Source organism: Staurois parvus, unplaced genomic scaffold (assembly GCF_062004578.1).
Source record: "Staurois parvus isolate SC_StPar_1 unplaced genomic scaffold, SC_StPar_1.0 ptg000461l, whole genome shotgun sequence".
Taxonomy (NCBI): Eukaryota; Metazoa; Chordata; class Amphibia; order Anura; family Ranidae; genus Staurois; species Staurois parvus.
In genome coordinates this window covers 982,501-994,548 of record NW_028318257.1, presented here as the reverse complement: position 1 = coordinate 994,548, position 12,048 = coordinate 982,501, and the positions used below count along the sequence as shown (strand labels likewise).

Sequence of the window (12,048 nt, the reverse complement as noted above, 5' to 3'; positions counted from 1 at the left end):
CCCAGCACAGTGACCACGCCATCAAGGTTTATGATCAAGATTCTGTAGGGAAGGCTCCTGATCATGTGACAAGCAATCACATGAATGGGGGTACAAGGTAACACATCCAGTGTTATTAGCTTTTAAAGGGACAACTTCTGCCAGCTGGAAAGGGTTAAAGTGATTGTAAAAGGTAGATTTTTTTTTTCTTTAATAGCAAACGTGTTATATTTACCTGCTCTGTGCAATGGCTTTGCACAGAGCAGCCCCGATCCAGCTATTCTTGGGTCCTCCCGCTTGTGCTCCTGCCTCCTCCCGCCGCTAAGTGCCTCCCTAGCAAGCTGCTTGCTATGAGGGCACTCGTGCATGCTCGCTCCTGAGCCCCGCTGCTGTATCTGTGCCAATGAAGAGGGAGAAACTCGGGAGAGCTTCTGCTCTTGCCACAGCGCTGGCTTGAGATCGGGCTCAGGTTAATTATTTAAGACAGCTGGGGGGGATGCTGCACACTGAAGGTTTTTTGCCTTCATGCACAGAATGCACGAAGGTAAAAATCCTTCAGCTTTTAGAACCACTTTAAAGAAAGCTACAGATTTAAAGATACTAAAAATGAATTTTGAAATTACATTTACATGTCAAAGATTACACAAAATTTAAGTGATTTGGGGTCTTTATATACACTAACTGGTAGATGTCTTAGGAAAGAATGCAACAACTACCTCTGTCACTGCAGTTTGGGCTAAATTACCATTTACAAGATCCCACCATGTCACCACTCAGCAGAATTCTTGAAATTCAGATCTGCAACTAAAGCAGCAGCTGCCAGTTACATTCTGTATAACTTAGTTGTATATAATTGGTATTGCACACTGGTTTGTAGGATATTTAGACATTGCAACAAAGGAGAAATCAACTCACTTCAGTCCAGCTTTCACAAGGCTGTTCCATTCTGCAGGGACATCCTCCTTCACCAAGGGCTGTGAGTATAGAAAGTTTACATATAAAATATAAATGGAAAAATGTGAATGAAATTAGTAGTACTTCTACCTCAATTACATTTTTTTTTTATATTGTAGGCATACTGGTGTAGTGATGATTAAAAAGATACTAAAGCTAAAACTGTTTACCATAATGCACTGCTTGCATTACCCCCCCCCCCATCCCCAGTCACACCAATCCAACTGCTAGCATTAAGGTAAAAAATAATGTTTTATATTTATCTGTCCTCCCCCTTTCCTGTTGTGAAGTGGAGGGGAGAAGAGATCCAGCACTGTGCATGGCTGTACTTCTCCCCTCTCTTATTCTTCACACAGGGCTAGAGCAGCAGCAGGAGCCATTGGTTCCTGCTGCTGTCAACCAAATGCAGTGAGGAGGAAGTGGGGGGCGGGGCTAAGCCATGCTGTGTGAGTCTAGCACAGCTCGGGAGTAAGCAGACTCTGTGCGCCTTCATAGCAAATGGCTTGCTATGGGGACAGACTAAGAGGAGATTGCAGGATCGCCGGTGGGGGACACAAGAAGAGGAGGATTAAAGCTGCTCTGTGCAATACCACTGCACAGAGCAGGCGAGTATGAAGTTTATTTTAATAAAAAAAAAAAAGTTAAGCAACACTTTATACATCACAATGATGTCCATGTGGCAAACAGACATCCATGTGGGTGCATGCCCCTGAACTAACACTGTCTGCATTCAGGGCCAGGCACCTGCACCCACACAGCTGTCGTACTAGGAGCTGTGCTTGAGCCCGTGTAGCCTCTGCGTTCCCATTTACATCAAAGGGAGTGACTGCATGGGGAGGCATGGAACACCTGTGCATCCTTGTGCAGGTAAACACAGCCCTCACACACGGTGCGCATTGATATGCCCTGGGTGAACAAGGCCTTAGCAGCTAAGCTTGTGGAAAACATCTTCTGTATCCAAAACCTCCAGGATTCTTGGATGCATGGTCGCTCTTTTTATGTGGTGGTTCTACCCACTGACCCCTACATCACACAGTATTGATACAGGACTGAATGGAAAGAACCACAGAGCTCAGTGAGGGACCAGGCATCTGACACGCTTACTGAAATGTTAGATGCTGTACAATTTTCAGCAAGCCTAGTACCTTATGAAAGCAAAGATCGTCAGTGCTGGAATAACTGGACAGATATTTATTCTTTTCTGTACAAGCAGGGCTAATTTATTAAAAACAGGGACAGGGTCCCTTTAATCCATTTTTGATATATTTCTCTTTCATACACTACCATGAGATTGCGAAGTCGTGAGAGCATAGCGGTCTCTGCTTCCTGTTCCACTTCCTCACGATCCTTGTTGGTGCCATATGTGGCAGTCAGACACTTCATACTAGCCGCCAGGAGAGCCCTCTGCCAAGAGCAGCCCATCGCCCCAGCACGGTCTGCAGCCTGTCGTACACAGTCAGCCAGAGCCCATCTGTAACACATTCATTGAGTACCAGAATTAGGGCAGCTTTTAAGGCAAAGATCTTAGAAAGAAAATAAGGTCAACAGATATAAATGGCAGACAGTTTTAAATAGATATGTTCACAATAATCTTCAAAGATAAATAAGCGTGTTTTATGAACTTAATACAATGCCATTATTGCTTTTAAATATGTGCCCACTAGCCTATTGAAAATGTTCAGGATTATAATGCCAGAAAGTAGATATCACCTCATCCCCTTCCCCTTTATTTTCCCATCCACTGAAAGCTGTTGTCATAGAATATGGTAGTTCAGATGAATTTATCCCAAAAAGAACCAGTCAACAATTCGCAGTTGTAATATTTGAATCTATTTTTAATTGATATTATATTCATATATTTCAATATATAATTGTCATAAGGCCAGTCTTTCCTCTTAGTATTACCATAGATGGATCAAAATTCAGCCAGTTTAGCAGGAGCCGGCTGAATTTCAATCCATCTAAGGGCAGTCTTGTTGTACTGAAGTTGACCTATCGATCGACTTCAGTCCAATCAGCCCGTCTGGGTTTTTTTCGCACAATCACTGTGATCATTGTATTCTGACGGCAGGGAAATCTCCCACTGTCAGACAATAGACCAATGGGAAGGATTTCCTATGTTGATGGGGGAAATCGAGCAGCTCATAGATTATCCAATTTTCTTTCTTTCCACTACAAGTAGAAGGAAAGAAAATCACTTGATTTCCCGAACAACACATTATTGATGGGGGAATCCCACCTGCAGTGTTCCCGGCCGACAGAACACAAGGATTACTGCTAGCGGCTATAGCGGCTGGCAGTAATCGCCAGTAGAAAAAATAACAGACAAGCTGGTTGTACCCAAGTCAATCGATAGATTGACTTGGGTACAACCACCTTGCCCATAAATGGATCAAATCTCAGCCAGTCCCTGCTGAACCAGCCAAGTTTTGATCCATCTATGGCCTGCTTTAGACATTGCTTAATACTTTAATTGGTGTGGTCTCCCTGTCAAAACAGAAGTGTCAAGCCGAGTGTCAGGGCATACTATCTTCTCCTGCTTGAGCTCACTACTGCATTAACACTCAGAAAACTGTGATAAGAAGTGTTTAGAGAGATGCATTCCAGGGGCTCTGGGACTTCAATGCTTCTTATTACATAGTAGCAAATGGAGAAAAAGTCAGTCATATGAAAAGCTCATTGGCTCTGGTTAGACAGCAAACATACAACCAGGGCTACCCTCCAATGGGTATTCAATGTCCCTCAGACCAAAAAAAAAAAAAAAAAAAAGGATTGCCAGACCAAGTTCATAAGTTGTCCAAAACAGCTTTAATGGTTCACAAAACAGCCAACATGTTTCAGAGGGCAAAATGTGGTCCACAACAGCGCTCAATGTTTGCAAGTGCATGCAAATTCATATTTATAACAAGTATCCTTTTTTTTTTTGTCTAAAGGTGCCTCCAGAAATAAAAGACTGACTCAGGTAAACAGCTTTACCTCTGTAGATAACTTCTAAGAGACTGCACAAGTGTGAACTTAGGCTAACGGCTCAGAAACACCTGCTAGGGGGCTGGCGGCCTTTCAGAATCTGCTCTTACAAACACAGCATTTCCCATTTGTTCAAAATATGCAAATATTTCAGAGCGCATGGCCTGAGCACAGAATTACTTTGAACCCCATTAAACATTCAGTTTAAAACAGATAAATACATCTCTGGAACACCAAAACAAAAAGGTGAACATATTCTTACAGTTCATTATCTTTGGAAAGCATCCACAGCCTAAGTAGAAAAGCCAGTCCCCTGCCAGCAAGCTGCAGAAATAGAGATCTCCAATCAGCAGGAAGCATGAGCTTTTCTTACTGGAAAGAGTGAGTCTGATTTAGCAAGGGTGTGTCGGCCTTCTACAGAGAGACCACTGTTTCCACACAGAGAGCAAAGTCCCTTCTCTGCAGCACGTTGGCAGGGAACAGGCTTTTCTACTCATGCTGTCACTGGAAGACTCTTGTTTTGATGCAAATGAAATGTATTTATGCAATTAAAAAAAAAAGGTTAATTGGGGCTTTAATCAGCAATTTTGGGTACGACATACTTCCCACTTTCTTCGCTCCTTCACTTCTCCGTTTATTTGGCGGCAGTGCAGAAGAAAATGAAACTCCTAAGTGTGGAAAAGCATGTAGACATGTGACTCGCTACCCGCTCTCTAATGTGACATGGAAAGGTATTTTTTTTTGCAGCTCCATTCATGAAAACCCATGCACAATGCATGCATTGCACTTTTTACTGCTTTATGTAATAAATTGTGTCAAGCACAGACGCTTTCTCCCTCTTTGATATCTACGGAACACAGAGAGCATTGTATTTCCTCGAAACACTTGCGCACAGCCTTCACAGTGCGTGGCCAACAACGTTCCCGGTAGTTTGGGAACAGACTGTGTCCACAGCTGCCACTACAACACCGAGCTGACAATACATTGACTCATCCATGGAAAGTGAAGACTATTACCGATTCCCTATCTGCGACTAGCCTGGAGAATAGAGACACTGAAAAAGACATTAGAAACCGCATTCCAGTGTATAAAGGTTCAGTTGTAGCACATCAGCAAATGTTTATTGGTTCCCTGTAGTCAAATATGAACATTTTGATTAATTTGGAAGCATCACTTTTAATCTGGTTTCAAACAGCATATTAGTCCTATGTAATTAAGTGGTTTATGGTTGTATAGATGCCCAAACAGGGTCATTCACTAGCCGATAAAAGATAGTTTTACACCTAACTGATGATCACTTCATAATGCTCTGGCGCAATTCTGTCACCACACAATTAATTTCATCAAAATTCTTCCCACACGATTATATGTGCATTTAACATATTTTAGGTATCTACCTGAAAAAGCCTTCCTAGACACCCAAAAGCCCCAAGACTGCTGCTGTGCTCTGCCATCATGGACATAAATGTCAGTAGAGATGCAAATATTCCAGACATTGTGAAGCAATAGCTTCCACTGCTATCAATCTTGCCAGGGAGGAGAGAGACAGCGGCTACAGCCACTGCTCTCATGCACACTGCTGGATCAGATCAGGTTCAGGTAAGAATAGGTGGGGCTGGGGGGGTGGATTGTGCAGCACATAAGGTTTTGCACTTTAATGCATAGAATGTTAAAAAAAAGTTTTGTTTTTTTTTTACCAAGTTTTCCGTTTTTTTCTCCAGGCCTTCCCATCTCTAGATGTCAGCAGAACCAACAGACTCACAGCTGTCACCCAAGTGACTTTCTATAGTGGTCCCCTCCATTCCTCTGCCAACAGCCACATATAGGTATGTAGGGAGGTACAGGGAAAGGCGGAGAGATGCTGGGCCAGCACAGACAGTAGCAGGGGCGGACTGACAACTCATGGGGCCCCCGGCAATAGGAGATCATGGGGCCCCTGTGTCCTTGCCCAAACTCAAAAAAGCCTATGAAAAAGGTACCAGGGGCATCTCATGGGACCCCCTACTTGATCCCGGTCCCTCGGACAGTGCCCGAGTTTCCAAATGGCCAGTCCGCCCCTGGACAGTAGTGAGACTGAATGTGCATACTAGCACATTATGGCATAAACCTGCGGAGGGCCCATTTAAAAAAATGTTTTACATAGTTTATTACCACTCTAACAGTGGATGGATATTAGCTTGGATATCTAAAAACCAGGATGCAATGAGGTTGCTGTACAAAATGATGTATGAGTACATACATGAAGTTCCCATACCTTTTCTATAGCCCCTATTGTCAGAAAGCTTGGGACTTACACCAAATGACTGGATTGGTCAGATATGGTCAACCCCATGCATGGTACATTGAATGTCTACTCTTTGCTGTCTTCTGGGCAGATATACAGAAAAACAGTAAGCTCCAATACGCTGGCAATAGCTTTTATACGGTGTACCTTTCAGCTGAAGCTTCCTATGTCAGGCAATAGGACCTTATATAAACAATACTAATAAAGTGTAAATCTAGCTTCAATGCTAACTTTTGGATAGCGAGCCCAAGGATTAGAACTTGTCAGGTTCTAAAAAAAAAAAAATATTTTGATTGGTGTTCCATACGAATATTAATGTGGTCACGTCATCAAAAACTCTGACATCAAATAAAGTGGCATCACAACAATTGTGTTTACCCACTTACTGCGGCATTTTTTACGATTTAAAAACTTGTAAGAGAGGAATGGTGTAAGGACAGGTCCTTTCTGAATTAGGCTGTGCTCACCGGCAACGCAGGCAAGCACAGGCAAACACAGCAAGACCACTACTTGCTGGCTCCAATGAACCTTATTAGCAAGTGGGGCTTGGCTAGCCTTGGCCTCCTAAACTTCCATCTACATGAGCCCAAATGAAACTTTAATCCTAGCTCTGTCTAAGCAGGAAAAAGAATAAAAAAAGGATAATTTAACTTAAGTTAGTTTCCTTTTTATTCAGACATTGATAAGAGACGACACCATTTTTATCAAGATTACATGACCCCTTTAAATTCTTTGTACACCTTTCAGCTGTATACCACCCTCCCAAATACAGAAAATCTGTTCCTCATGGGGCTCTGCTTGGGTTTGAATTCAGGATCTTGCCAGGTTCAGCCCATCTGAATAACCCATTGCACTACTAAAAAACATTTACAGTAGATGGAAAGGCTTTATCAACACAACGTCCTTACTGATACTTCTAGCAACGCTCTTGCATTTCTTACCATTTAATTTACTATATAACAACCACAAAGTAAATATTTTGATATTTTATTTTCAGAGGTCATGTGACTGAAACCCATTTACGCTATTTATCTATAAAGTGAGCAGCAGACGCAGACTTGCTTCTGCATTACCATCAGTACCGAAAGTGAATACAGCTCAAACACCGCTCCTGAATGCCAGAGTAAAGGAAAGGAGGAAGGAAAGAGTTGAATGTGATTGAGCACATGGAGATATGCCAGACCCACGCAAACAATGGAGATACATACACATTGGAGGAAGCACCCAATGTGGAAACACATAATGAGGTGCAACTGCTTCCAGGTGCGATTAAAAGGTGGACACATCAGCCATTCGAAAAGCATATGAAAAGCATTGTCAGTCCAGATAGGAAATCAAAACAGATTCAGGAAGAAAGTCAAGATCACCATGGAAACAACCAAGGCTGCAAATAAATATGCATGTCAATTTTAGGTGAAGCTTGCAAAGACAGATTTTAATTTTTGCATGGAAAGACACCTATTGGACCTTGGTGTGTTGGCTACACAGCTGACCAGAATGCCCAGGACCAAATGCTCAATCGCAGGGCAGGCTCTGATGGAAGGCCAACAGAAATAAGCACACAGTGAATCTCCACATTTTAAGTTCCACTGTGGGAAGGCAGGGCCTGTGTGGCATATTTCTGGCAGAGAATCTTGAAGCCTGGGAGCCGACTATGACATTGCTGTGATTCAAAAGAAATACTCCAAGGCCATGGAAAAATTAGAAATACATCTAAGTGGAAGGCATGAAAAAAAAAAAAAATTAAATCTTTCTTGCAAAAAAAACAAAAAAACAAAAACAAACTAAGATGTCCTATTTCCTATGACACAAAGCTAAACTGGACTTTCACTTCCTGTACATAGGGGTATATAGACCACAGAAGGAAATGCCTATCCTTCCTCTTAGTGTTCATCCTCCAAAGAACAGAGATAACTCTACTGGTATGCTGTGTTTCCCAATAACCTTTCAGAGACCTGCTGTTGAAGTGGTGGTACACATGGCGCACAATTACACACTGTACAAAAACTGTTTATCTACTGATACCATAAAACGGTAAAAAATATAACAGATGCCAAACCTTATGGCAGCAAACTTACTTTTCCATGGAGCAGGTCTTTTCTAGCATGTCGGGGAGCTCACTGATAAGTTCTGTTAAATCGTTTGTGTTACATTGTGTGACCAACTTGGAAAGTAGTGCAATTTCCTCAGAAGTCTTTTCAAGGGTCTCTGTGCTTAACGCCACCTTTACCAGTTTGTTCCAGAAGGCTTCCTTCAGAATATGAAGAACTGCGGAACTCACTAGAAGAGCAATCATATTAAAACATAACAGTGGTGTATATGTCAAGAATTATTTTTCTATTTAACTTCTCAATAGCCAGCGTAAAAAGAAACAGATTGTAATAAGACTCTGTTTTATATGCTATAATTTATTCCAAGCCTCCCATTTATACACAAAATCTCCTTAGCAGCAAGCAGTCACTTCTAATTCAGAATATATATATTCTGGATTCTTGAATCAAGATACCAAAAAAAAGAAAAGATAGAAGGAGCACATGTAGATAGTATAGTAATAAATCCTTAATAATGTAGAAAACAAGCTATAAATTGCACTCACACATGAGGCACATGTATGTAAGTACGATTCATAGCATTGATACATAAAGACTTATTACTACTACAGAGGGGCGAAGAGAAAATTTTCCTATAACTGGGTTATAATCCTACAAAAGGAAATACAAATGTATCCTGTATCACTGCACCTCGTATTAACCATACTATAATAGTACATGGAGCAATTTACCTTTGGACAGCTGTGTACATTGGAACTGTTCTCTGGTCTTCATGTAGATGTTGACTATTGACACAAAGGTCTTTATGTTCTTCCTCAGAAGCTTCTCCTTTCCAGGCTTCAAGCACCACAGCTCAAACTGCAGCTGATGAGCCCTGCTGCACTGTACCAGCTGAGCAGCAACACCTAGAGAACTCGGGGTTCTCTTATCGAGGCAATGTGTCAGCACATTGACTCCCACCACATGGGCAAAGGCAGGTTCTCTTTGTAGAATATCTGACACCAGTGGTTCTAGGTCTGTTCCAGCTGAAGATGACAAAAGCCGTCCGATTCCTCTTACTTGTTCCACCCAGAAGGCTAGATCCTCTTGGCACTGCTTCCTTTGGTGACGATCACTAATCAGTTCCACCAACACTTTGCCATAACCACTCAACTGCTGATGTATGGACTCTTCACTGTCCACCAGTAAAAATTCTTCTGGAAGCTTCAAAAAAGCAATAATGAGCTGATTCAGCTGAGTGGTATTCATGTATGAATGCAGGCTCTGTAAAGCTTCCAACTGATTGGATAGTTTAATTGGACTCTTCTTGCACACGTCTAACTCTTTTAAGACACTAATTGAGATTGCTTCAAAGTATTTGGACAAGAGATGAAGATTGCCGCTTTGTTGCAGCAGAGGAGCACTGGATTTAAGAAGCTGGATCAGTCCCTTGTTCATGGCAGATGAGAGAAGTTTAACACTGACAGGGTTCAAGTTGTGAAGGGGGACAGACTGGCGCTGTAAAGCCAGAAACCAGGTTTCCAAAATGGGGTGTTTGAAGATTGCAGACAACATGATGTCTAGAATCTAAAAATGAAGAAACAACTCTAACATATTAATTCCAGGTTTGTTAATCCATATGTAGTTATGACAGGATGAAGTAAGTAACTAGTGCCTCAAAATGTATATTGTGCAAACAGGGATTTGAAGTGTATCCTGTCAATGATTTAAAGCCCAACTCTGTGCAAGTAAAAAAATATCCCTTGCGGCGTGGCTGTGCCTTCATTGCAAAAGTTAATTGCTCGTTTTGGTAAAGAGAACTACTAACATAAACCTTTGCTCCTCCCTGCCGCTATACCAGTCCCTGCAGGCTCTTCTCCCCCACACTGCAGCAGTCTAGAGTCCTTGAATCATCAAGATCAAAGCAGGGTCCATAGCCCTGCACTGGACATGATACCGCCGAGGGACAGTCCAACACTGGAGTGTGGGGGAGTGCCTTCTGCCAGGGGAATGGAAGAGCAGGTAAGTAAAACGGTTTCTCCTCACCACTATACTAAACCAGCTAATAACCCTTGAAGTGAGCACAGCCCCACTGCAGGGATTATTTTTTTAGTTCTTTGGAGTTAGGCTTTAAACCAATCCTAAGAATTGTATAATTCTGCACACCACTAATCGGCAGAATTGGAAGTTCATTGCCTTGCAGCAATAGGGTCCTCAGTTTAAATCCTGACCAGGACACAACCTGCATGGAGTTTGTATAATTTCCCTGTGGCTGCATGGGCTTCCTCAAAAGTACTTCAAGCGAACATCTGAATTTGAAGCATATCTTGGCAAAGGTTTAAACCAATCATAAAAATTATAAAATTGTGCACACCAATAACTAGCAAAATTGGAAGTTTACTTGCAAATGATATTTAGAAACTGTCTGTAGTACTATGCTGACAAATATGCCAAGTATGTTACAGTTTATCAGTGTATTCTAATTGGATGATCTATGGAAATCATCCAATAAAACTGGAGTGATGCCTGTCATGTACTAAAGATGTCCACTCTTATTTAATTACCGTATTCCCAGGAGATTCCAGTGTGTTGCTGCCTTCAAGAAAAAGTTCAGATTCCTCATTCATTTCCTCTTTGTTCTCATTCCGGCTGTCCTCTACCTGCTGGTACTGGCGTAGAAGATGGCCAAGAAGGTCCAGGTAGAGGCTAATCAACCCTGAGCCTGTAGACTTTTTATACTGAAAAACAGAAAGCATCAGTTTTTAAACTTTGATGGAAAAACAAAAATGCTGTTTTGAAAAAATTCTGTAAAAGTAAATCTGTTACTAACGTGAGCAACTCAAGCATAGCAAGTTGATGAAGAAATTTACACACATTATGTCGAGTGAAAGCTACACGTCAAAGCATTCAACTGATACAGACAAATTCAAACCCAAGTGATTCTGCGCTTAAATAGAAAATGTAAAACAAGCACAGGTATAAGATACTAAACCACAGTAAACATAATATATAAAAGTGCTGCACTAAACACCATATTCAAAAAAGTGACAGTCCACCATAATCAAATGAATGTCCACATCAAGAAAATGTCCATGATAATGGATGTGCTTCAAACAATAGGAGAAGATAAAGACCCGCTTATCCAACAGGGCTGCAGAGAGAGTGACACTCTAGGTTAATTCTGGTGACCACACGCGAGTGAGCCCTTACAGGAACTTTTGGACTCTCAATTTAATGAAAAGCCAAAAGCGCGTAGAGGGATCAATCCCACAACATATTCATGCTGGATGGCGGTACGCCACTCTTATGGCTCCACTGTACCTTCACTCTTCATCAATAGTGGTATATAGAATACATAAAAGCCAATAGTGTAAAATGTTCCAAAAGAAATAGCTGCCATGTTTCTTCACTCTGCTCTTCCGCATAAAAGCCAATAGTGCATTACATTTCAACAGAAATAGCTGCCCTGTCTCTTCACTCTGCTCTTCCTAGGAAGAGTAGAGTGAAGAGACAGGGCAGCTTTTTCTTTTAGAACGTGCTGCACTATTGGCTTTTATGTATTTCATATACCGCTACTGATGGAGAGTGAAGGTGCAGTGGAGCCATAGGAGTGTAGTACCACCATACAGCATGAACTGATACAGACCGCTGATAACGTATTCAAATCTCAACACTTTCCATGAAAAAGTAGAAACTGCCCCACTTCCTCCCACCTCCCTTTTAGTCCTTTGGCGAGGTGGCCTCGTTGCCCTATAGAATGACTTCAGAGGCACGAAATGCTTAAAGTGGTTGTAAACCTCAGACATGAAATATGAGCAGAGCATATCCCTCTAT

General features: G+C 41.8%; 1 protein-coding gene across 1 annotated transcript in view; it reads right to left on the bottom strand.

Moving 5' to 3' along the window:
• The window catches only part of URB1 (URB1 ribosome biogenesis factor), a 100,130-nt gene that overhangs the window by 41,477 nt on the left and 46,605 nt on the right, over positions 1 to 12,048 (bottom strand). Inside the window, exons 21-25 of the mRNA XM_089688935.1 lie at positions 10,779 to 10,952; positions 8,967 to 9,801; positions 8,263 to 8,464; positions 2,218 to 2,404; positions 895 to 953 (exon numbers count right to left, since the gene is read on the bottom strand). Of these exons, the coding sequence (XP_089545061.1) occupies positions 895 to 953; positions 2,218 to 2,404; positions 8,263 to 8,464; positions 8,967 to 9,801; positions 10,779 to 10,952 (1,457 nt within the window). The remainder of the gene's footprint in view (positions 1 to 894; positions 954 to 2,217; positions 2,405 to 8,262; positions 8,465 to 8,966; positions 9,802 to 10,778; positions 10,953 to 12,048) is intronic.